The sequence below is a fragment of the Podarcis melisellensis genome (genome assembly GCF_964234715.1).
Source record: "Podarcis melisellensis genome assembly, chromosome: 4".
Taxonomy (NCBI): Eukaryota; Metazoa; Chordata; class Lepidosauria; order Squamata; family Lacertidae; genus Podarcis; species Podarcis melisellensis.
The window spans coordinates 71,730,348-71,757,265 of record NC_138531.1 but is presented as its reverse complement, the minus strand read 5'-3'; the positions used below and the strand labels follow the sequence as shown (position 1 = coordinate 71,757,265).

Genomic DNA, 26,918 nt, shown 5'->3' with positions numbered 1-26,918 from the left:
AATGGATAGGTTTGATCCTCTTGCAGTCCATGGGACTCTCAAGAGTCTCCTCCAGCACCATAATTCAAAAGCATCAATTCTTCGGCGATCAGCCTTCTTTATGGTCCACCTCTCACTTCCATACATCACTACTGGGAAAACCATGGCTTTAACTAAACGGACCTTTGTTGGTATGAAGACATAGCCTTAGGGCAACATCTGTAACCTTCATTGAGGGGAAAATACACTAAGCTGATGTAAAGCTGTTGATGTATATCACAGCTTGAGTAAAAGGTACACCTCCAACTTTTTTCAACATTATGCGAAGACTACATGTTCTCCCAGGCAGAGTTTGGAATCAAGGCCTGGAATGCATTATCCAGTGGTTATTCTCGATTTCCTTGTCAAGCATTATGCAGAGCGGCCCTGAAAGCATACCCTCTAACATTTTTCCAATGAAAATAGGGACATCCTATAGTCTTGGTCTGTTCAGGAACAGAAAAGAGCCAATCTTTGGGGAGTTCAGAGGTGTGGAAAAGATGGCTTTGAGTGTGCACTAGTCACTCTGAAAATGCAGGCTTGGGAACACACCTTCTATACCATGCAAATTAGCATGTGTTCGGAGTGCCTTTTCCCTGTAATCCACTTAAGCACTGATCTAGACATTTGAAGGAGTTCCATGCTCCTTTCCTCTGCATTTTTTTTAAACCAAAAGGATCCTACGCTGGCTACAAATCTTAACTGGAAGAAAAGCAGGAAGGGAGAGGCTACTTAATTCTAGGTTCCACGTTTGCTTTGCATCTCAAAATCACACCCCCCTCCCCAAGCTGCTTGTTTTTAACCTATGTGGGGGAGCATCTTTCTCTCTGCCGGGAGGAAAGCAATTTGGAGAGCATGGCTTTGAGATGGTGGCCAGAGAGGAACTTGTTCAGGAATGGGTCTCAAACTTTCTTCAAGAGAGTTTTTGCTTTCCTCTCTTACAGCACTTGACCTCACCCTGAATGAGAGAATAGTAGCATGTAGTGGCACAATTTTATTCCCAAGAGCACTGATTAGCTCAACAAAGTAACAGTGCAGTGCAGGCTACTGTAACCTGTGCAGGCAGTGGAGTAGTCCATACGTAATCTGGTCTGAGCCAGGAACCTCATTCCTCCACTACTTAACCTGGTGGGGAGCTCAGTGGTAGACTGTCCAGTATATACTTGTCCAGCAAAAACCCCTGTATGAGCAACTCCTTGGAACACCAAGAACAGGCATGGCTGTTAAACTGCTGAGAAAGGTCTCAACCCTTACCTTTTGCCTCTGACCCCCTCTGCCAGTTGCCTCCAGCCATTTCTTCCTTTGAAATTGCAGCTGTCTAATAAAGTACCCTTGTGAGTTGTAGGAAGTTATCTGTCCCATTGCCGCTCATTGTAATGTTGGCAGTAGCTTTGCAAATGCCTAAAAAATTATTAGCCCACCAGCTACATGAGGTTGCATGGGCAGATAGAGTAATGGCTCTGGTAAGCTGATAGATGGTAAGGAATTGTTGCTTACCTTGGTCAAGGCTGCATTTCAGGTGTGACCATGTCAACCCATAACTTAGCAATCATTTATTTCTTCTGTCCTTGTATAAAACAAAGTCCTTTTACTGCTGTCAGATAGCTATGGGTTTAGATGTGTTATTGATTTATGGTGTTTGCATTTTTAAAATCACAGTATTATTTTATTATACAATGAGACGCTGCTCTTGGATTTAAAAGGCAGGGGCATATAAATCTTCTAAATCAAACACTGGAAGGCACACAGTCCTATTTAGATCTTTATCAGGAAGCAGAAGGAAGCAGAAAGTTAAATGTGTGAGCAGAGTAGTGAGTCAAATACTGAAACGGCTGAAACAGGACAAAAATAGACAGTAGAAAGTGAGAGGGAGAGGCACACTAAATGAAACTGTTGTAAAGACAGTATGAATAATAGAATTGTAGAACTGTAAAGTTGGAAGGGACTCCAAGGGTCATTTAGTCCAAATCCCTGCAATGCAAGAATCTCAACTAAAGCGTCCATGACAGATGGCCTTCCGATCTCCGCTTAAAAGCCTCCAAGGAAGCAGAGTCCACAACCTCATGAGGGAGTCTGTTCCACCATCAAACTGCTCTTACTGTCAGGAAGTTCTTTCTGGTGTTTAGTTAGAATCTCCTCCTTTCTTGTAACTTGAATCCATTGGTGCAGGTCCTAACTTTGGAGCAAGAGAAAACAAGCTTGCTCCATCTTCCATGTGACAGCCCTTCAGATACATGAAGATGGCTATCATATATCCTCTTAGTCTCCTCTTCTCCAAGCTAAATATACCCAGTTACTTCAAACCCTTATAACATTTGGTTCCCAGGCCCTTTATCATAGTTGTCACCTTCTGAAGACAGCCCTGCTTAGGGAAGTTTTTAATGTGTGACATTTTAATGTATTCTAATCTTTGTTGGAAACTGCCCACAGTGGTTGAGGAAACCCAGTCAGATGGGCGGAGTACAAATAATAAATTATTATTCATCTGCACAATATCCTTCTTAAACTGTGGTGTCCAGAACTGGATACAGTACTCCAGGAATGGTCTGAGCAAGGCAGAATAGAGTGGTATTATTACTTCCCTTGATCTAGACACTATCTATACGTCTGTTGATGCAGCCTAGAATAGCATGACCTTTTTTTGCTGCTGCATCACACTGTTGACTCATATTAAGCCAGTGGTCTACTAAGAGCCCTAAAGCCACAAAAGCTCATGGTTGGTTACCTGTATATGGAACTCAGTATCTGAGATCCTCCTCCTTGCCCTTCTTCTTAAAAAAGCAAGTTTCCAGACCTTACGTATGTAACAAAGATGCAGGTCACAAGTGTGCATACTAGGCAGTGTCTGTAGTAGTCAGTAGTCAGCCAGGGGCTTGGCTGAAAACTGTAGAGACCTTGTTGAGTAAGCATACATAGGATTTTGCTGTTAGTAGAATTTTCAGTGCCCAGGATCTAAAGCTTTAGTTTCCAACACCCCCACTTTCTTTCACTGATATCTATTAGAAGCAGGAGAATTATGCAAGTTCAGACAATCTATCCAAGGACATAGAATTTGTTTTTTTTAGGTTAATTCTCTTCATTTCTTCAGCATACGCAGTCCTGTCCTTAGTGCAAAGGAAAGCTTTGTATGGTAGACAACTCTTCTGATCATTACCTCTGATTACAAAGAGATGTTTGTTCTTTTGGAAAGGAGGTTCATGTGCTATTCAAGCTGACATTTATGGATTTGTATTCCCTGCTTGAAGTATAGTGGTATGGAGAGTTTGGCATGCTGGCTGAAGCCAATGAGAGATTTAAGGATGTAATCCTAAGGCATTAGTGAGTGGGAGCTGAAGGCAGTTAGATGAGAAATGAGGGCAGAGGAGTGAACTCTGTCCTTTTGCAGGGTTTTTCCCCCCCTTCTTAATCAGTTACCTCCTATTGGATCCTAGCTTTCCCTTGGTTCTGCCTTTGCAGACCTCACTCTTAACCCTACTAGCATTTATTTATTTTAACAATTTATATATTTTTGATTTCTCTGAAAGACTAATAAAAGAGTAGAAGGAACAGAACAAAATAAACAAGTCCTTAAACATGATGTACCTTCAAAATTAGTAAGAACAAATTCGAAGTTGGGGCTCTCACATTGGTAGGTCCTTAACACTGTGTGTGCAGTGTGGCAATCACCACATTAACTCACCCTTCTCTGATGTACATCAGTGGACTGCAATAGGGCTGCAGAACCTGTAAAAAAAAGTATTTTCAAAGCTGAAAAGGTAGCAAATTTTCAAGCTGCAGACAGTGTTTGAAATTCCCATTGTTTTAGGCGCATTTTGCGACAGGGCATTTCATAACCGCAGCAGTTTTTGACCTCTGGGAGCAGTCCTGCACCTAAGATTTCTGATTAAAATTCAGAGTGGAAGGAAAGGAGGACCTTTTTTTTGCTTCCTCACTTCCAGCTACTCTCTGAAGCCTGGAGAAGAGACCCTCCTAAGGATACTAGGGGGGTGGGCAGGGTAAGGACTAGACCATGTGAAAGATGAACATAATATTTTAGCTGCAGTTCATTCATTTTCATCTCTGTATTCTTGTTATTAAAAAAGTGTGCCTAGATATTCCGTTGTTGCTCCCATAACCTAGCTTTAAGGTGCCGTTTAGCTCCTAGCTTTCATATCTCAGTTTCTAACACTGGCTGCAGATCCAGAAACTTTCCTTGTCTTTCAGCACTAAAGGTTAATCCAGTAAGAAGTATCTGCTAACCAGTTAGCTTCCCTTACACACAAATAATCTTTCTCAGGGGTCAGCAAAGTTTTTGTGGCTTGGGCCAGTTTATGGTCCCGCAGACGCCACTGTGGGCCGGAGTGCGTGTCTGCGCATTCACGTGCAAACGCTATTTCCGACGCGGAGGAGGTGTGCGCAGCTTCCCATTAGCTGCAGGAGCTTCCTGCAGCCAATGGGAAGCCTGCCAGCATCACAGAATGTGGTCCCCTTAGTATTCTGAAGGTGGTCCCCTCAGTATTCTGAGATGCAATATTCAGGTAACTCGCATTTAACTTGTGGACGTTCAGCTTTTTGTGCTTGGCAATTATTTTTTTCTATCAAAAGGGTGAGGCATCCGTGAAAAAAGACTTTGGCAATCCCACCCATCCTGGAACCCAATGCGTTTTGACTATACATTATTTTGGCTTTTTCTGCTATCCCCAGAATATAATCCCCGTGAACGCTGAGAGTTGCCTGTACAGCCTCAAAGAAGGGCAGTGGGTCAGGCATCTGCTAACTGTTGGGGAAGCTTACCTCCTGCAGTTTGTGGAGTAATTGCCTTTTGATAAGAGGCAAGCAGTTATGAGAATGAGGTGTAACAGAAACTAGAAATGTTTCATAGAGCTGCTGGTCCAAGAATTAATTACTTGAAGTCTTTCCCATTAATACGCCTTATGGCACTGGTTCTCAACTGGTGCGTGGGTCGCAGCAGGAGCACTACCATCATGTGAAGATGCAGTAAAAAAATTGAGAAATGGGTCCGCCATTGCATGTTTGAGTTAAACATGGGTTTTGGGTCTAAAAAGTTTGAAGATGCCTTATGAAGATTGGAAGTGCTTATACTCTTGAGTCAGGATTTCTAAGCAGGTCCATTCAAGGTAAAGAGTGATATTGTGGGAGACAGTTATTAGCTGTATGTTGGCATGCCAGTGGTGTGAAGGGGCAGGGTTGTCAGACCTCATGGAGGATAAGAATATCCATGTCTACTAACCTAGATGGTTATGTTCTACTTCCTGAGTCAGAGGCAAAAGGCTTCAGGATACCAGCTGCTGGTAATGGCATGTGCTGTTGTGCTCAGGTCCTGCTTGCAAGTTTCCCACAGGCATCTGGTTGGCCACTGTGAGAACAGGATGCTAAATTAGATGGGCTATTGGCCTGAGCCAGCAGATTTTTCTTCCAGCAGAGCCTAATGGAAAAGGCCAGTGGCCGATCTAGTCCAGCATCCTATTCTCACAGTGGGTGATCAGATGTCTGTGGGAAACTAGCAGGCAGGATATGAGCACAAGAGCCCTCTTTTTCCTATGGTTTCCAGCAACTGGTATTGAGAAGTATTGCTGCTTCCAGCTGTGGAGGCAGAGCATAGCTGTTATGGCTAGTATGTTCTTATGAGTCCCATCTGTATGACATAGAGAGGTAGGGCTCATTATTGAGATGGATGAATGAACAGAGCCCTTCCTTTCTCTTCCACCTTATTGTTGACTCACAGTTGTTAGCAAACCTGATACCTGTGACATGCTGCTGTTCACTTGCCCCTGTTTATTTTTCTTTACGGGGCTCTCATGCTTCCGCAGGACTGCAGGCTTTGAATTTCCGAAGGCTACAAGGCTATGCTGGAAAATAAAATGGACTGTGTGACTTATCTCGTGATGGTATTCCACGTCTTGTGACCTTTTGATGTTTTCCTTAGCCTTTCCGCTCTCAGAGTCTTACGATTACATTGGAATTTTAGCTTTTATTTCTTTTTTAAACCAAGCTTTTCCAGAAAAACTAGACACTCAATAGAGAGAGCATTTCTTAAAAATAAAAAGATACCTTCCTGTGTTACTGAGCTATAATCCTAAAGAGGTAATGCTAGTAGGTTATATGCCTGAGCTTGTAAAGTGACACTGTTGAAACTGGTGTCAGCTGGAGATATGTTATAATTGAAACACAGACTACAGTGTGCTTAATTTTATTGAAATCAGTGGTCTTAAAAGCATATTTAATTTAGCATGGCATGCTGTCCATTTTAAAGGCGATACATTTCTCCCATTTCTTTATAGTGCAGGAACTCATGTTTATGCAAGCATAACATGTAAATCCCCTTCTTGTTATTATTATTTTTTGTATTAAAAACTTTAGAAGCCTTTTATAATTGAACTGAACTACAGTTAAGAACCAGGATGTGGTTGTAGCTGGTGACATTGAGACAAACATGTGACTAAGCTTAGTTACTTTGTGGTGTAAAACTTCGGGGTTATATAGATGGCTGAAAGGAAGACATGCTACGTACGATATTACCATAATGCTGTTAGACAAATCTATGGTGTGACCACAATTAAGAGTACAGTTGTACCTTGGAAGTTGAACGATATCTGTTCCAGAAGTCCGTTCGACTTCCAAAATGTTCAGAAACCAAAGCACGGCTTCTGATTGGCTACAGGAAGCCAGTCAGAAGACGCTGAAGCCCCATTGGACGTTCAGCTTTCAAAAATAGTTCGCAAACCAAAACAGTCACTTCCGGGTTTGCGGCGTTCGGGAGCCAAAACCTTCAAGAACTAAGCTGTTTGAAAACCAAGGTACGACTGTACTTTGTACTGTTCTGGTCGCCTCACCTCAAACAGGATATTGTAGAGTTGGAAAATGTTCAGAAAAGGGCCAAAAAAAGTGATCAAGCGGATGGAGCGACTTCCCTGTGAGGAAAGGTTGCAGCCTTAGGAACTTTTTAATTTAGAGAAAAGGCAAACAAGAGGCAGCATGATGGAAGATTATAAAATTATGCATGGCATGGAGAAAGTAGATAGAACTCGGGGACATCCAGTCAAGCTGGATGTTGGAAGATTTAGGGCAGATAAAAGAAAGTACCGTATTTTTTGCACCATAACACTCACTTTTTTCCTCCTAGAAAGTAAGGGGAAATGTCTGTGCGTGTTATGGAGGGAATGCCTACGGGTGGCATGCCTACGGATTTTCCTCCTCTAAAAACTATGTGCGTGTTATGGTTGGGTGCGTGTTATAGAGCGAAAAATACGGTACTTCCTCCTGCAGTGCATAGTCAGACTAAGGAACTGCCCAGGAGGCAGTGGTGGCAACCAACTTGGATAACTTTAAAAGAGAATCAGATGAATTCATGGAGGAGGAGAGGGCTATGGATGGCTACTAGCCATGGTGCTGATGCTCTTGCCTCCTCATCTGAAGGCAGCAGTGCTTCTGAACGCTAGTTGCCGGAAACCACAAGAGGCAAGAGTGCTCTCGAGCGCATGTTCTGCTCCCTGGTTTCCCGCAGGCATCTGGTTGGCCACTGTGAGAACAGGATGCTGGACTAGGTGGACCATTGACCTGATCCAACAGACTGTTCTTGTGTTTTTATGGAAGGTGATTTGAAGAAAGAAATACAGTGGTACCTCAGGTTAAGAACTTATTTCGTTCTGGAGGTTCGTTCTTAACCTGAAACTGTTCTTAACCTGAGGTACCACTGTAGCGAATGGTGCACCGTACTGCCGCCCCATGATTTCTGTTCTCATCCTGAAGCAAAGTTCCTAACTCAAGGTACTATTGGGGCCCACTAGGGGGCACATAGGAAGATGGCCGACAATAACATCTCTCCGACCCACAGGAGGTATTTGGAGGCTATGTTGGGAGTAATTAGCCTCCCTACCCACTCAGGATGGTGAGTGGGGCTGTATGCCTGCTGTGCCCGATACCACCCCCGAATTTTTGAGGGGGATGGGGGCATTAGGCACAAAACCCTCCTGTGGGTCGGCACTCCTGGACACTATCTCTGACCTGTGCCACTAGCTGCAAGAACTTCAAAAGAAACGATTTGGCACGAAGGAAATGCACATACTTCAGGAAATGAGGAGGTACTATTTCTAGGTTAGCGGAGTCTGTAACCTGAAGCATCTGTAACCCGAGGTACCACTGTAGGGACATTCTAAGTCCACCACTTAAACCGCGCTTGCATGTTACAGGAGAAAGGCAGAACTTCCAACTGCAGGTATAGATTGAGCACAGTGAGAAGCTCTTACTCCGACCCCAGTTCCCAATCCTAAAGGCTATGGTACACTGTTGGATTTCACCCTTGACTTGAACATTTCAGCTACTTATCAGGCAGGGGTTTTTAAAAAATGAATATTGTACCAGCTTGTATCAGAGCAAGAACAGAAGGGGAATTTAAGCTATTCTGGCCTTGTTTCAGTCTTGATTAAAATCCGTCCTTTGAAAGTGCTGTTAGCTTGCAGGGACGGAGAATCACCACACAGATGCCAATGGAGGATCTCCTCCAATGACAACTGCACCTTCAAAACAGAAGTTTTCAGCAGGACTTCAGCAGGCTAGGAAGGATTGCCTGCTCTGATTAGTTATTTCACACAAGCACACTGGCAATGCAAGTTGCATGGAAAAAAAACCCCAACATGTTGTAAGTTAGGTGGAAAAGCACATTTAACTTCAAGTATAGTTTAGGTTTGAGTGTTGGGAGTATGAGATGTCTGTATGTAAAAAGAGTGGTATGTGTTGGAAAGCAAAGTAGGTGCAGAAAGGGTTTTTTAAAAAAGCTTGTTTCATGGGTTTCCACTTAATCAGTCCTTCTTTTACTGTATTTTTGGTTTCTATGGAAGCCGCCCAGAGTGGCTGGGGAGGCCCAGCCAGATGGGCGGGGTATAAATAATAAATTATTCTTTTTAAAATTATTTGTTCTTTATATAGTTGTCAATGTAGCCTGGCTGAATGACATTTACAGTGCAATCCTACCCATGTTTGCTCAGAAGGAAGGGTCGTTTAGTTCAATGTGATTTCCTACCAAGCCACTGAATATAGGATTGCCATAGTTTCTTTTATACTCGTGGAAATGTATTTGATTGCTTCATGTTAATCAGCTTTACTTTTCATGAGAGTCTCATGTTACAATTGTGCCACCTCCTTTTTCTCTTCCTTTGTGTGAACGCAAAGCAAGTGACACTGTCCATTTTTCCATACGCTTTAAAGATTATCCCTTCTTTCATAACTGTTATGCAAACTTTACATAACCTCCACAATTTTCCAGTTGAAAACGAGATGATGGTGCCTTTAAAAAAACCCAAAAACATAAACCTGATTGACAGAAATCTCATAGCACTAGTGTATAATAATAATAATAATAATAATAATAATAATAATACATTTCTTACCAACTGAGAAACAAATGTATTTACATTTTTAGATGCCACCAATCTGTGGTTTTTTGCTTCTTTTTCTTTCCATCACACCCAAACTTGTTCTCACGCACTTTAGATTTCTCAGAACTTCAAAGTGATATGTTAGTCATTTTCTACATGCAGTAGCAGATCAAGAAAATATGCCTCGGGAATAGGCTTCAATATTACAGAATCAATACATGCCAAAAACTAGTTCACATAGATGGAGTCTGTAGTGCAGAAGTGCTGTTAAGTGAGTTCCTAGGAAAGAACTGCCCCCATCATTGTACTTTTGGAGCAAGGATTGCATGGCTCGGTTGGTTAGAGCATGGTGCCGATAACACGAAGGTTACAGGTTTGAGCCCCACAGCTGCATTTTTCTGCATTACGGGGGATTGGACTAGATCAGGGGTCAGCAAACTTTTTCAGCATGGGGCCAGTCCACTGTCCCTCAAACGTTGTGGGGGGCCGGACTATATTTTGGAGAAGAAAAAAAAAGAACGAATTCCTATGCCCCACAAATAACCCAGAGATGCATTTTAAATAAAAGTACACATTCTACTCATGTAAAAACATGCTGATTCCTGGACTATCTGCGGGCTGGATTTAGAAGGCGATTGGGCCGGATCCGGCCCCCGGTCCTTAGTTTGCCTCCCCATGGACTAGATGGTCCTCAAGGTCCCTTCCAACACTTCAATTCTATGATTCTGAGGATAGTTTGCAATAATGAGGTCCTAAAGGGGAATAACCCCTTTCATTTTTCCAGAAACAGATGGTCTTCATTCTTGGAAAGGCAAGGGAACCTTTCTCATCCAAGCAGGCAACAGTTCCTCTTGTCTCAGGATACAAACCTGAGATGGGGAGCCTGAGGGCAGGAAGAGTTGTTGTAAAGATAGGAAACTGTGGGGAAAGGTTATCTTGGCACAGGAAACAAAAGATTCATCCAGGCTTGCTGCAAGTTTCCTTTTGAAACATGTTTCTTTGAAACTGCCTGCAGCTTGCAAGTTGGTCTTTTGTGAGAATGTAATGAAGCATGGAGGGACAAATAAGCCTCTGATAAGATATGCTTTTGACCACAGACGCGTGCCCTTTCAGAGCAACACAGGGAATTTTGGAAAGAGCAAAAATCAGAATTATGAATTGCAGATTTTTCTCAGTGTTTCTTTTCAGAAAAGAATTTTTATCATGTCTGCTGTCCGTCTGTTCAAGTGCAAGGACTGCTTCACTGTAAGTGTCCAGTGACTTAGCAGCGAAAGTGGAATAATAGTTTTCTGGTTTGTGCACAAAAAGTGGTGAAAACATTTTTGGACCATAGCTTGGGCCACAGCTCAGTGGTAGAGTGTCTGCCTTGCATAAGAAGATTCCAGGTTGAACCCCTACCATCTCTGAAACCCTGGCGAGCTATTGCCGGTCTACATAGAGAATTGTTTTGTTCGCACGTAATGCTGAGCCGAGGTTTATTAATATGCGGTTTCTTAAATGATGGGCTAGCATTAATGTGAACCCAGGCCAGGTAGCTTAACTATGGTTTATTAACTATGACCAAAGTTCACTCATTAACCAAATGTTGTGGCTGGCTCACAAAACATTAGTTAACATCCACCATAGCTTAGCATTATTTGTAAACTTGGACTGTGGGTTCTTAACTATGGTTAATGAGCTGTCATTGCCCCAAAGCATTAGCACTGTGAGTGAAGAGTGGTTCTTCTTGGCTTGCGTCTCCTTTAATGGAGAAAGGGAATGTAATAAGCCACAGTTTAAGTGACCATCTACTTGATGCCTCAGTTTTAACTGTGGTTAATGTTAACTTTGGCATAGTGTTATGTGCAAACAAGGTCAATACTGGGCTAAGTAGACCCAGTGGTCTGACTTTGTATCGGGAAGATCCCTGTGTTCTTAAGAAAAGCAACAATGTATGTGACCATCGCACATGATTATCTACACACGAGTTACACATTGTTTCCTACAGATTCAAAGGTATTTTGTAACAAGTGAAGTGGTTCTGAAAATCAGACTGCTGGTGCAAAAGTCTCCTTGAAACCTGCCTTTATAGACTGGGTGCATGAATTGTAACTGCAGCTTGGCCTTTTAGTGCTTTGATTTTAGCTTACAATTGGAATGCTCACATTACTTCTCCCATGCAACCCTTTTCACTCTATATAAAAAGCAATCCAGTATATAGTATCTCTGGGTCGTTCTTCCTTTCCTATAAATATATTTTTAGAAAATGAGGTATTCTTCTGTCAGGAAATAAGAGGATAGAGAAGGGAAGGGACGGGAAGGGAAGACTAGAGCAGGAGTGGAGAACCTTTGGCTCACCAGATGTTCCTGAACAACAAATCCCACTAACCCTAGCTCAGCAGCATCTGAATGGTGTTAGGATGGGCTAAAAGACCCAAACAACAACAACAACAACAACAGTATTAACTGTATCATTATACAATGATATCATTGTATAATGATATACAATGTATAATAATACAGTTAATACTGTTAGGAGCAGAAAAATCACACTGGCTCATTAGGGAAAACACATATCAGAGCAACAGTAGATGATGTTTTTATTGGGACTGCCTAAAAGATCAGAGTAGTGAGCAGAGTTGAACTTATCCAGTAAGCAAAAACAAAAATTAAAATCCAAAGGTTATGGGAAAAGAGAATGTATATATTGCAGGGCCTGTTGAGAAACCCAAGCCTGCAGTTTGTAATGGAATGGAAGGTGGATGTTGAGCCTGACTTAATTGGGAGCAGTGATCCATGTTGTGGAGGAGAACCATTCAGATTCATATACCCTGAAGTTGTGTGCCCATTAAATACGGTCTGGATCCCCCCAATGCTTTGAAAGAGAGTAAGGGGGCACACAAACAGAAGAGAGGGAGAGGAAATACCATACGCAGCCCAAAGTGCTGCACTAGCAAAGCTGTTTAGCTGGATGCCACCCACCCTGTTCTCTCTACCACCACTGATGAGATCTTTATGCCCAGGGAGCTTTACATGAACGTACCAGAGATCTGGTCTCCCTCTCCAGTTGCAGAGCAGCACTCATAGATCTCATAACAGCCCCTTGGCCATCATTCTGCCAGATTTAGGATTGCTCTGTAAGTAACAAAGTTGCTATGGGAAAAAATGGGGGGGGGGGAGGAATGTGCTTTCATTATCTGTATCCCAGGGATCTACAGATCCAGTCAGCTTTGGCACTGCTTGTAAATAAGAACAGCTTCTTGCTGATTGATTGTTTTAGAAGTAAGTAGCTTTCTGAAAAAAAAAAGTTTAATTGGCTGTCTAGCATTCTGCTTGCTTGGCTTTTTTATTTTTATTTTTTTGGCCAAGTGCTCAGCAGCATGTTTTCTTTCATACTGAAGCTCTTCAGAAACAAGACACTCCCTACTGTCAGCGTAATTTGCCTCTTTCCTCGTAAGCACTAACTAATGAATGTCCATGCTACTCCTCCTACAGGATATAAGAAATGCTTCCTTCCTTGACCTATCTGTGAACTTCTACAAAAAATAAAATTACCCATTATCTCGTATAATTGTATGTTTAATGCATTTTCCATTACATGGCCGTTTCTGTTCAAACAAGCTAATCCATACATCTAATAGTATTATTCCTGCCTTTGCCTTCTGTGGCTTGTAAATCAGGCTAGAGCAATTGATGACTCATAGGCTAAAAGTATATGCATGGGAGAGAGGTATTCTGTATCTAGATGTTTTATCTCTCATAGGGGGTTTTGGACACAGTGCGCCCCAGCTATGTTAAGCACATGGAATCCATAACCATGAAGCCCTCTCCTTAAGCAGTTGCCTGCTTAATTTATAGCAGTTGCCCAGAAACCAGCCATGCAGCTTGTGCAGCAAAATGCATTTATATCTTAAACTAGTGTCCTGCTGGATCAGGCCAGAATACCCACAGTGGCTAACTAGATTTCTTGGGAAGCCAGAAAAGAGGGCAGCAGACCTTCTGTGCTCCCCAGCAGCTGAGGTTCCTGAGGTTCCACACAGTTGTCATTACTGGTAGGCACATGTTCGCCATGGCTCTGTCCAGTCCACTTTTAAAGGCATCTAACATAATTGCCAGAAAAAAAGCAGAAAGCAGCGACATCACCTTGCCAACAAAGGTCCATATAGTTAAAGCTATGGTTTTCCCAGTAGTGATGTATGGAAGTGGGAGCTGGACCATAAAGAAGGCTGATCGCCGAAGAATTGATGCTTTTGAATTATGGTGCTGGAGGAGACTCTTGAGAGTCCCATGGACTGCAAGAAGATCGAACCTATCCATTCTTAAGGAAATCAGCCCTGAGTGCTCACTGGAAGGACAGATCGTGAAGCTGAGGCTCCAATACTTTGGCCACCTCATGATAAGAGGAGACTCCCTGGAAAAGACCCTGATGTTGGGAAAATGGAGGGCACAAGGAGAAGGGGATGACAGAAGACGAGATGGTTGGATAGTGTTCTCGAAGCTACCAGCATGAGTTTGACCAAACTGTGGGAGGCAGTGGAAGACAGGAGTGCCTGGTATGCTCTGGTCCATGAGGTCACGAAGAGTCGGACACGACTAAACGACTAAACAACAACATAATTGCCATTGTCAGCAGTTCGCAGCAGTGAGTTCCATAAATTAAACACGCGTTGCATGAATAAGTAGTCATTTCTGAATCTGCTGCTACTCCACGGTGGCTGGTGCCCATTGAGGTGCAAGGCAGGCAGACCAATAGTAGGTGGCGCCAGAGCCAATTGGAGAAGGGGAGAACTTGTAGGACTAGTTTAGCCCCTCTCCTCTTCCCCACTGAGTTCTGCAAGGGGCAGCACTTGTACACTGCAACTGTAAGGGACCCACCTCCATTGCTGCTAAGCAACTTCCTCATTGGAGGAACCTGAGTTTTAGTATCATGAATGAGGGAATTCTTTCTTTCTCCATGCCAGGCATAACTGTATACATTTCTAGCATCAAGCTGTTTGGCAAGCCACTAGTCTCCCTATGTGGCCTGCAACTTGCTTTTCCTCACCTCTTCCCTTGTGCAGCAATGAGACTTGAAAATACGCTTCCACTTGAACTAATGGAAGGATGCTTTCAAATTTAATTGCTGCACAGAGGACATTTGGGAGGGAGGAGTTTCAACTGGAGAGGGAAGGATTAACCCTCTTCTCCCTGTGTGCTATAACTCTCTCTCTTGCCCTTTCACTTTATAATTAGGCTTGGAAAAAATCTTGTGGGTGTTTTTTCCCCAATATGAATTTTTGCATGGGAGGGAACTTGGTGTAGTTTGTAGCTTTGGAGGGAATGTTACCGGTAACTCTAGTAACAGGCTTTCTGAAAATCACCCCCGCTACAATAATTTCAGGACAGAGGTATGTGTGTGAGAGAGAGGGGTGTGTGAATATGGATGGATGTGTAGCTGGGGGAGATATAATATAAATTAGTGTGTGTTAGGTATGAGAATTAATGAATGCTTTACCTTCCCAAACAAAACATAAAACTTTCACTCATCTATGCTGGCACACTCATCTGCTTGAGGGGGCAGTGTTTCATTTTGCAAAAATAATTTATTTCCCTGAAGGTCCCATAGGGTTGCCATATTTTGAAGAGCAAAAAAGAGGGCACATTTGCTGAGTTTTACTTTTAACCATGAATTGCTATGATGACTCTGCCCATGAAAAAGAGAACAGGTCCTGGAAAAAGAGGATAGATAGTCCATGGTGGTACCTGCTTGTGGATGAGATGGGTTAAGCTTTGATGTTTAATGTGGATCAGCCACTCTGGCTCAGTTCACATGGCTGGATAAGACAAACCATTTCCCCCAGGCGACCCCAAACTTGGCCCTCCAGCTGTTTTGGGACTACAACTCCCACCACCCCTAGCTAACAGGACCAGTGGTCAGGGATGATGGCAACTGTAGCCCCAAAACAACTGAAGGGTCGAGTCTGGGGATGCCTGATTTTGACTATAGCTGCTTATTGATGTGGTTCTGCTCCATGTGCATAATTCAGACCTAAGCTAACTGGTCCATCAATCCCTAGACTCAATCACTCAGCATGAATAGGTTTCTCAAATGCAAGCTATTCTGTGAGACTTTATATCAATACAACCCCCCTCTTTTTTAAAAAAACATTAGTAGCAATTTCAACATAACAAATTATCAAACCATATAATCACATACATTATTTTCCCCCTTCCATCTCTCCCTCCCCTCTCCCACCAAAGACTTCCCTCAGCTCCTCTCTCTGATTTCTCAGCACATACTATTCTCTGCATGTTATAAAATTTTACATATCCTTACATTATCTATCTAACATGTTATCAACCAATAAATCTGTGTATATTTATTCAAAACCTGCCAAGGAGTCCAGTTCATTTTGTTGCCTTTTTAAATAATTTGTAATTCTTCCTTAAAGCCACAGTTGTTCTTATCCCACAATTTATATGTCAGTTTAGCCTGCTATGCATAACTCATCACTTTTTCTTGCCACTGTTCTTTCGTTGGGATTTCCTCATATATCAATACAAACTTAGTTTGAGGAAGTTCTTAAACATGCAGCACATTGGAGTGCCCATCACAACGGATGTTGCAGAAGTTGAACTTCTCCAATTCTACTATCCTTAGCTTCTCGAGGTCTTTTGCTGTCTTAAATAAGGGCCAAGGTAGATGTGACACCAAGTGAATTGTTAGGAAGCCATTTAGGGCTTTGAAAGTAATAGTAATAGGCAAGTAAAAACATTTTTTACAGGGACCAGAGTGTACAAGGTGGTGAGGCTTAGTTCTCTCCCTCACTGGAATCCCAACAAAAGCACCCCCTCCAGCACAGGGGAAAAAATTTCATTGGGCATGTAGCTGCAGAAAGAACCACTTTTGCGTACAGTCTCTGTGGAAATAATTTCTGTACCTTCTATTAAAATATAAAACTCTGATGTACTTTCTGCTTTCTAATGATACATTGAGTCCTATGTCCAGGTTGACCTTATTTATTCATTATCCTTAGCTGCCTGTTGTTTCTAGGACTCCTCCCCTGGAATAATGACTTGGTGCTACATCTTTCTACCATCAACCTACAGCTACACACACACACACAAAGAGAGAGAGAGAGAGAGAGAGAGAGAGAGAGAGAGAGAGACCCCTCTTTCTCTGATCTAGGCATGTTTAAAGGACTTAACACTGTGCTCTGCCTCTGTCTCCCACAACTGCTTATGCCCCTGGTCAGCCCCTCTTTTTCCTAGCCCTCTAAAGTGCTGTTGCACCTGTGCCCCACTTTCTGGCTTCTTGGAGGCCTCTGCCTAGTCACTGTGACAAGAGGATGCTGGACTAAGTGGGCCTTTGGTTTGATCCAGTAGGGTTCTGCTTGGGTTCTTAAGTGCCCTGGTTCCCAAATTTTGTTGCCACTTTGTCAATTTTTCTCTCTCCTTTTGGTTGGAAACTAAAGGAGTGCCTCTTGCTGAGCCAGATATGACTCAAAGGCTTCCGAACAGAAGTAGATATCGCATTTATGTGGAGTCCACCTGATATGAGGTCCTCTCCAAACCCTTTTTCTTACTGGCAGAGGAAGAGACAATAGCAACATCACATACTGCTGCTTCTTACTCATCTACGAGGGATCGCCAGAGAAGTATAAGATATATTGCCCACAATCCTCCCACACTTCCTTTGTTTGCTTGTCCTTATATTGATCGTTCTATTTCCTTCACCTGCAGATAAGGAGGGCCCAGTGCTGTTGGTAGCCTCCATTCTGGCAAGGATTCTCTGTAATTTAAGAGCTACTTGGATGGCAGGCATGCTCAGGAAAGGGAAGCCTTCCACACCACTTCACCATGTAGGAAAACGTTTCAGGCTGCTAAATGACTACCTGCCAGGCAACCGTTAAATGCATGGGAGTTCTGCCAGAAAAAAGTGCTTTGCTGTTTGAAATGTTCACCCACAGCTTCCTCTTTCTTTTATCTGGGTGCTAAGAGCAAGTGGGAGGAGTCTAATAGAGACCAAAGCTCTTGCAAAGTTCAAGTGGGTTGCTTCTTATGAAGGTCATGGTGCATCCACATTTAGAATACTCTGCTTGGTTCTCTCCTCCCCACTCCCAAGCTCAAAAAGGATGCTGTACAGATGTGTACAGGTAAAAACAAGAGGCAAAAAAGCAGTTATGTGAGCAGGAGTCATAGCATCCTGCTGCAAAACAAGAGGCTTTACAAATATAATTTGGAAGGAAGGTAGCAGAGGTTGATGGTTATGAACTTTTGTAGGCCTGGTGAATACAGAAATTGTTTCCCTTCAACACCCTAGAATGCATTGGAAGTTGAAAGTTTTAAATTAAAAAGCTGACCAATTTTTTAAAATAAAACGCATCTGATCAAATAAAACCACAGAGAATCACCAGTGAAAACCTATATTGGAAAAGAAGCAAAGGAGATCTTGAAATACCTGCCCTAACAAGATATTTTCAAGCAGTAAAACTTGGCCTGTATCTCAAGGTGATTCAAAATAGGCAAAGCAATTAAGGCAGAAAAAGAGATCTATAATAGCAGTTCTGGAAACTGTTACGGCACAACTAAGAACATACGTTATTGATTCTCAAGTCTTGACATCCACTCTAAATCTGTATTAAAAGTTTGGCGTAAACACTAACATCAGTTACCCTCAAGCAGCATTTGAAACTCCCATTGTTCTAGGCACGTTTTGTGACAAGTAATTTCAATAGCATGAGCAGTTTCTGAGGTCTGGGCGCAGTGCTGCACCTAAGATTTCAGATTAAAACTGTAGAGTGGAAGGAAAGGAGGACCTTTTTCTGCTTCCCCACTTGCAGCCACTCTCTGAAGACTGGAGAAGGGACCCTCTTAAGAATATTAGAGGGGTGGGAAGAGGAAGCATGGCTTTGTTTTTTGCAGTCTTCAGAAGAGGACTAGACAATGTAAAAATGAATATAAGATTTTAGCACAACTCATGTCATCTTGGCCCCATTGAGGAAAGAAATGCTAGAGTCCCTTCCCCTCCACTGCTCCCTGGCCATCTGTGCTCTTGAGCATTTAAATCAGCCTTGGTTCTCCATTTAATAGAGTGCTCTCTTGCGTAAATCTAAAGTCTATGCTTGTTGGGGGGTTTATAGAGGTTTTCCATTTTGCTGAAGCAGGTTGACCAAGATGCTCAATACAGAAAGCCATGTTTAGGAAATAGTATGTCAGAGAGAATGAACTGAGCTGTTTTCAGCAAGCCACAATATTTGCTACAGAGGAGGTGTTTTACATAAAGCGGAAAGGAAACGAGCTGAAAACAAAGACAGAGAGCAAATATAGGAACAGATTGCTACGAGGCCCTTAACCAGGATCACGGAGGATATTATTACAGAACTTAGCTTTGATAGCTGGTCAAACAGTTGTGAAAGATCTACCATTTTTCCAGGCTCAGAGCAAAGACTATGCAAGATTTGTTTCATGACTGGTTTATTTAAACACCTTAAAACCTATTGAGCAAACACAGCTGCCTCCATATCATATTAATAGGCAAGCATGTCAATGAGCCCCTTTGTACTTCAGCTGGAATTTGAGTGAGTAGTCCATACACTTAAAAGAAAACCTGTGAAACTGATAAATGACAGGTGACAGATTATTTCCTTTCTTTCTTTCTTTCTTTCTTTCTTTCTTTCTTTCTTTCTTTCTTTCTTTCTTTCTTTCTTTCTTTCTTTCTCCCAAATAGAAATAACACTAACGATTCTCTTTTGAACTTTTGTTTCAGATTTGACAGTCATGAAACGGATCATATGTGCGATTCTCTTGGGTGCGGGAGTGATGTATGTTATACTACACCGAAACCTGCGACGGACAAATGACTATTGGTAATTACAACATCTTCTTAGACAAACTACCTGTTAATTTGTCACTGCAGATCTGTCCCAGAATTCTTTGGCTGTACCTCTGCAATTGCATGTCTTATTCAGGAGCTGGAAAACATGTTGGTAGGTTAGTTAGCAAACGTGTCTGAGGAAAAACCAAATGACTGCAGAATTACTTATGACATTGTAGGCAAGTGTCTCTGACTCCTCTCCCATCCCTGGCCTGAGAGGGACTTAATCTGAAAAGGCAGCACTACCTTATTTTGACTAAGGATGCTTGAGGATTTCACAGTTTTAAGCGATTTTTAATACCCAAACTGGAACACCATGATGCCTTAATTTTTACACTTTTCTGAAGTCTTCAGTACAGGAGGACAATATGGTTCTACATTTCCTGAATCATAAATTTATTCTTGAAAGAGGATTTCATTATCTCTGTGAAGTCTGGTTCCTATTTACAGGAGGGCGGTAATTCAACTGTGTTGGTACATGTAAGATTGGTCTGCCGATTAGTATGTACCTCTTAAGGGTCAGGATGGTTTCTGTACCTTCTGGATTGAATGTAAGACAGGAGCTTGTATCAGGGTCACAGATAGTTCATGAATGGTATATTTTATCTGAAACGTATGCCAGTTGCACTGACGCCATGATCCATAGAAATAAACCACGAGAAAAGCCCAGACTTAGCACCCATTGTTAACCTGCTTACTTAACTTTTCACTGAATTAAAAAGCCCCAAATGCTGCAACCTTCCTTCTTAAAACTATTCCAAATGTAGTTGCACCATAGATTTATATAACCGCACTATAATATCGGCAGTGTCCTTTTCAACTTATCTTGTGTCGTATGACAATGTGGGTGGGGCATGTCATGTTTCAAAGCCTTCTGCATTCAGCTCTATTAAAGTTCTCTTTTGGGTGCTTTTTAATCAGTCATTGAACTTGCAGAATAAGTAGCCTATAAACCAGGGAAGAAGCATATGCAATTCAGCATCACGTGTTGTGTAGTTTAAGGCATATGACTCTTGTGCACTGAAAACAGTGCAACCTAGAAAGACTTAATTTGAGATTGAAGGCTGCGGCAGGTTTTACGGATTGTCTGTAAATAAAATGGTGTGTGTGTATATAAAATGTTGCTTCAGATGTTCACTACCTCCTATCAGTCTGTTTATTTTAATATGGTAAATTTGTTGTTGTTGTTCTAGGTTGCCCCCTACAGATGGAGGAGACAGAAAAGGACAAATAATAGGTTGCCCTTACAAACCTGGCGTTTCATCTTTAATAAAGTAAGGGGAAAGGGGGAAAGGGGTCATCAACCCAGATTACTAATGGTCACCATGTGCTGAATGGGCTTGCAGTCCCCTCTTCCAAAAGCAAGGGTGGGCGACTTCTTTTCTGTTGCGCACTATCCTACACTATCTCTGCAGTTTCTTATGACACCTGGAAGCATAGATTTGATCCACGGTGGGAAGAGTAAACCCTATTGGATTTGATGGGGTTACTCTCAAATAAGTATACTGATGAGGGTTTTTTTTAAGCATTACAGAGCAATACAGTTTTCTGGAAAGCAAGTGAAGACAATTATTTTCTGACTTAGCATGTGTGCTCACATACCTCGCTTATCAGACATTTACCCAAAGCGATGCAGTCAGGAAAAAAAGTAACAAAATAACAACACCCACACCAGTTCATGTTACCCCCCCCCCAAAAAAAAATACTGGTCCTTCTAGTTGTTCTGCACTAACTACACAGAACAAAGGCAAAAAGCCAAGGAAAATAAGCAAGGCCCGAACAAGAAGGATGGAACTCTGATGGGATAGAAGAGTGGGGCAGCTTCAGAAGGTACTAAGGGCCATGTTCAATAAGGTTGTGGTTTGCATGCAGCTCCTGATCCACAGGCTTCCCACCTGAACCGCAAAAGAACAAGTTCGTAGCAGAAGCAGCTCACCAGGTGGGATGGAGCCACTACACTAACTTCTCATCAGGTGGGTTGCTGCTGTTGATCAGAAGGGGCAAGGTAACAGGGAGGTATTTGTGGTGCAAATTACCAGCAGATTGGTTCTACCAGCGTGTTTGCACTGCACCAGCCTCCCTACTGCCTCGCTCCCCTCCCTCCAGTAAGCAACAGCAGCCTACTCACTGGAGGTTCAGGCTGCCTTTGTGACATAGTGCACCATTTACCAATTTAGGCTGCTGCGCTTTCTGTTCGACTGTCTGGCCTCAGTTATTCACACCCTGTTATTCTCCAGCTTAAACTACTGCAAGGTGTTAACCTGGGCTACCTTTGAAGGTGGTTTGGGAACTGCAGTTCATCCAAAATATGGCTATGACTTGAAAAACCAATGCAGTTCAACACCAAGTATGTTGTATCAGTGCAGTATAATCAAACTACTTTATACAAGTCAAGTGTGGGCACAGACCACCCTAAGTGCAGATTTATGTACAATAAGAGCAGGGACCTCTTTTTCACCAGTGCAGCACTAGAGCCACAAAAACATGAGGATGAGTACCAAGCAATGCATATCAGGCATCGAGCCTATATGCCAGACGCCAGCTGGTTTTTGTCTATAAAAGCTACACTTTCCAGAATGTACATATGAAAATGTTTCACTTCCGTTTTCTGTTCTGCTTTAACAGCCTTCACAAATGACACACTCCCTCCTAAAAGGAGTTTTTTAGGCACTTTAATCCATCTTCCTGTTTTCCTGATCTATTAAATACTGCATTTTATTCAGTCTTTCATAGGATATGAAAGTCACTTCTGGAAATCTAGTGAAAGTTTTGCTTTCATTTCAGTGATCATTGCTTCCAGAAAAGGCATTTACTATGGAATAGTCAGGCTTATTGGGCATCCATAACAAATGTTTTCTGAGCACTTAGTCTTAGAAAGGTGATGAAAACCTTTGAATGTATGTCTGAAGGGAGATTTTGGATGTTGTTGTTTAGTTGTTTAGTCGTGTCTGACTCTTCATGATCCCATGGACCAGAGCACACCAGGCACTCCTGTCTTCCACTGCCTCCCGCAGTTTGGTCAAATTCATGCTGGTAGCTTCGAGAACACTATCCAACCATCTTGTCCTCTGTCGTCCCCTTCTCCTTGTGCCCTCCACCTTTCCCAACATCAGGGTCTTTTCCAGGCAGTCTTCTCTTCTCATGAGGTGGCCAAAGTATTGGAGCCTCAGCTTCAGGATCTGTCCTTCCAGTGAGCACTCAGGGCTGATTTCCTTCAGAATGGATAGGTTTGATCCTCTTGCAGTCCATGGGACTCTCAAGAGTCTCCTCCAGCACCATAATTCAAAAGCATCAATTCTTCGGCAATCAGCCTTCTTTATGGTCCAGATCTGACTTCCATACATCACTACTGGGAGATTTTGGATAGGTGAGAGCAAATCAATGAAGTTTAATTTAGAAAAGATGGGAGTTCTGAGTGTTGAACAGACTGCTGTATGAGTTTTGGATGAAGTTGCATTCCATCTAAAAGAGCCAGGTGCACAGCTTGGGGGTTCTCTTGGATTATGTGCAATCTGGAGACACTGGTGACCTAGCAAGCTAGGAGTGCCTCGGTTTATGCTAGTTCACTAGCCACAGCTCTTTCGGGAGAAACAAATCTTGCCTCAGCTACACATGCTCTGGTTGCATGCAGAGGAAATTATGCAATATGTAGGACTGCCTTTAAAGACAGTTCAGAAACTTTAGCCTGAACAGAATACAACTTTTAAAATACAGTCAGACCTTGGATCCCGAACGCCTCCGTTTTGGAACGTTTTGGCTCCCAAATGCCGAAAACCCAAAGTAAATACTCCAGTTTTTGAACGTTTTCAGAAGCCAAACGTCCAACACGGCTTCCGCTTGCGTGCAGGACATTCCTGCGACCAATCGGAAGCCACGCCTTGGTTGATGAACATTTCAGAAGCTGAATGAGCTTCCAGAATGGATTACGTTCGACAACCGAGGTTTGACTGTACTTGTGGGAACCAAGCAACACTGTGCTGTCTACAGTGGCTGCCTCTTTGTTTCCAGGCTCAGTTCAAAGTGCTTGTTTTGACCTTTAAATCACTGAAAGATTGGGGACCAGGTCTGCACTCATATGAATCTTCCTAGATCCTACAACCAGGCTGAGAGGCCTTGCTTTCTGACTAATAATAATAATAATAATAATAATAATAATAATAATAGTCATCAAAGCTCATCACTGAAGCGGACATCAAAGATAGGGTCTTTCTTCTGGTTGCCCCACATTTCTGGAAATCTCTCTCTAAATAAGTACACATGACTTTGCCTCTACTTTTACATAGACCTTTCAAATTTACTTGTTTCATTCATTTTTTTATTGACGTGTTGTATGTGCTGGTTGTTAACTACTCCCATTTTTATTTGTTTGGGGGTTATTTATAATGCATTAAAATTATTGTTTGTTTTTGTCTGAAATGTTGGTAAGCAGTCTTGGGATGGTTTCTTTTTTGGCACCAAAACGTGGCATTTTATAAAACAAATGAACTAACATTTTAATATTTCCCCCCTCTTTTTTCCTCTAGGGGGGAAAAATTCTATCCTTTTCTGTGCATTAACGATTTTGTAAAAGTGTCTGGGGACCATGGAAGTCACAGGATCGAACTACCTTATGGAATAAAAGGAGCGGGTAAGCCATTGATATGTGCTGCATTAAATATAAGGTTATGCAAGATTAAATGATGAAAGTGAACCTTTCATTATTTATTAATGGGTGTAAAGTTTTTTTCTGAGGTGTTGCTGTTTAAAGGCAGTATGGGACACCACCAAGCAGATATGGAAAATGTAGAATGGGATTTCCTGCTTCCCCCTCCTCATTCCACTTCAAACATGGTATTGCATGCACTCTTCTTTACCTGCTTATAATTGGGGTGGAGAGGAGAAATTGAATGTTTTGGAAGGTCCATGCAATATTTCATTTTAAACATTTGAATTGCAGGTGGTGCCTGCAGGGATATGGAATGTGCAGAATGGGCCCAATTTAATTGTGAGGATGCATATCACAGAAACATTCTGGCACCTTGGTTGGGAGCAGGGAATTATAGGCTGCTTCCATATATTTCCATCAATTAACATGGAATAGAGATAAGCATAAGAAACTTGTATACTTCATAATCTTTGTATGACTATTGCCACTGGGGTTTTAAGTCTCTGCTCCAACAGTGTTCATGAGATTAAAATGCCATAAACTTATTTAACAAACTCACACTGACCTCTGACAATTTAATATTTTATTTAAAAATTCACATAACACAATTACGTTTAATTTTGTTGGTACAATAAAGTGCTGATTCTTAATTAATTATTTTTCTAAAATAATTTGTATTACAGAAAGGTATTTTCATATGGCACTTTCAAGACTACAAAACTGCAGAGTATTCACTGAAGATGATAGGTGAGGTTCTTTTTGTGTTATTGCCAACTGTTGATGAAAAATACAGTCTTTGGATTGATATAATTGCTACCATTTTAGCTGAGATTAAGGCCCATGTAAAAAAACAAACAACAAACCCAGCCGCCCAGGACACACAAGATGGAATTGCTCAATGCATAGCTCAGCTGAGTTCTAAATGCAAATTGGAACTCAAAAGGATTTGCCCTTTTGATTGTTCATTTAAAGAAAAATAAATCTGGGCAGTTCTTCAATTGTTGACATCAATATTCATTCATTCTTTCATTCATTTTAAAAATGTTGTTGGCCATTTTAATTATGATGATGATTTTAATTTACTATTTACTCTTTAGCCTAAGGTCACAGGGCAGATTACAATCATTTAAAAGAGAAAAATTTAAAAAAATCCAGTTTAAAAACATGTAATTAGAAAAAGATACCAAAAAATGGTCTTGTGAAAAATAGAATGTGTCCTGAAAATATACATTCAATTACCTGCCCTTCACCAGCTGGTCCCATTTTAATGTCCTGGATCCATGTGGTTTCTACACCATAACTTCATATTTGAGGGTGGCTTAATTTTTAAATACAGTGGTACCTCAGGTTACATACGCTTCAGGTTACAGACTCTGCTATCCCAGAAATAGTGCTTCAGGTTAAGAACTTTGCTTCAGGATGAGAATAGAAATTGGGCTCCGGCAGCGCGGTGGCAGCAGGAGGCCCCATTAGCTAAAGTGGTGCTTCAGGTTAAGAACAGTTTCAGGTTAAGATCGGACCTCCGGAACGAATTAAGTACTTAACCTGAGGTACCACTGTATGGATAAGGTAGAACTAAGAACATAAGAAGAGCCCTGCTATACCAGACCAAAGGCCCATCTAATCCAGGATTCTGTCCTCACAGTGGCTAGCCAGATGCCTGTGGAAAGAGAATGTTGTTTTCCCAACATGGGGTTCAAACCCACAACCCTGTCATTAAGAGCCTCATGCTCTACCAACTGAGTTATCTTGGTCCATTCGTGTTGCCTGTGATACTGCACTGTTAGGATCATACACACAGACTCCCATGACTACTAATCTTTCACTCTATTCAATTCATGCCTGTGGCAGCAACTCCCTTCTGAAGATTCTTTAGGGCAGCACAGGGGAAACCAACCACCTGATAGCAAACAGAGTCTTTCTCCCCTCCCAGTTCTCTGGAAGCTGCTCTCTTAGGGCTGGAGGGTGAGGCAATGCAGGTGGAAAAAGCCATTACATGTTGGTCAACACAGAGTCTCTCACCTCTCATATTGTGGTAGCGAATTCCATTGTGCTTTGTGAAGAAGTACTTCTTTTTGTCTGTCCCAGATCTCCCAACATTTAGCTTCAACTCCCAACATTTGGATCACCCTCGTTCTAAAAGGATGAGAAGAAGGGAGCAAAGTATGTTAAGTTTAAAACAATGCCAGAGTTCGAAAGAACGTTTCTGATTTCTCCTGGGGGGTGAAGAGGTTGCTTTGGATAAAGGTGAAGGGTTGTGCAGTGCAAACAACACCACAGAATAGACTTACTGTTGCTGGGGAACGGAGAGGAAGGTGGGAGGGTATTGTGTTGTTTTATTGTAGATTGGTTGCTGTGTGCTGAGCACTGATATTTGGTTTCGGGGAGCTTGTCACACAGCAGTTGCCTTTCTCTGCTTTTTCCACACCAGAATGTTACACAAACCAGTGTTGTTTGCTGCTTCCTAATCTGGCTCATGAGTGCCATGCCCCACTCACAGATAACAAATAAGCTTGTTACATGATATGCATTTATGTCAGCAAGCAAAGTGCCAAGCTAAGATATATTCATGAATTTCTTGTGCACATTGTGCATTCTTGTTCAGGCTCCTGGGTGGGAGGGAAGAAAGGAAGAGAATGATAAGCAATTAATGCCTCCTTTGAGAATGTCCAGCCTGTTTCATAAGCAGAGGTTTGTGAGGCTAGAAGGACCACAAGGACAGGACGTACCCACTGCCTGGTGCTGTCTAGGTAGGTGGCTGGAATGGCAATTGAGGTCCTTCAGAAGAAGAATCTATTAACCGCTTGTATGGCCCAGCGGGAGAAGGGGCTTCACTGCAGGCTTATGAAAAAGTTAAGCACACATAGTGGAAGAAGAGCTTTGTGGTGCTCCCATTAGCCCCAGCAAGCACAGCCAATGACCAGGGATGATGAGAATCATAGTCCACAGCATCTGGACAGGACCCTACTGTGAGTCCAAGAGCAATACAAGACCTGGATTCTCTTACTTTTTAAAAAAGAGGAAAACCTGAAAAGAAGCTTCAGAA

The 26,918-nt window shown here is 42.2% G+C and overlaps 1 protein-coding gene across 4 annotated transcripts in view; it reads left to right on the top strand.

The window, feature by feature from the left end:
- Positions 1 to 26,918, top strand: part of ST3GAL6 (ST3 beta-galactoside alpha-2,3-sialyltransferase 6) — a 40,499-nt gene that overhangs the window by 4,777 nt on the left and 8,804 nt on the right. For 3 of the 4 annotated variants that reach the window (XM_081908905.1, XM_081908907.1, XM_081908904.1), the window contains exons 2-5: positions 19,120 to 19,219; positions 20,421 to 20,501; positions 23,751 to 23,854; positions 24,556 to 24,619. In XM_081908905.1, the coding sequence (XP_081765031.1) occupies positions 19,131 to 19,219; positions 20,421 to 20,501; positions 23,751 to 23,854; positions 24,556 to 24,619 (338 nt within the window). In that variant the 5' untranslated portion in view covers positions 19,120 to 19,130. Of the gene's footprint in view, positions 1 to 13,992; positions 14,014 to 19,119; positions 19,220 to 20,420; positions 20,502 to 23,750; positions 23,855 to 24,555; positions 24,620 to 26,918 lie in introns of those variants that run through there. The other variant, XM_081908906.1, reaches the window with a different exon arrangement.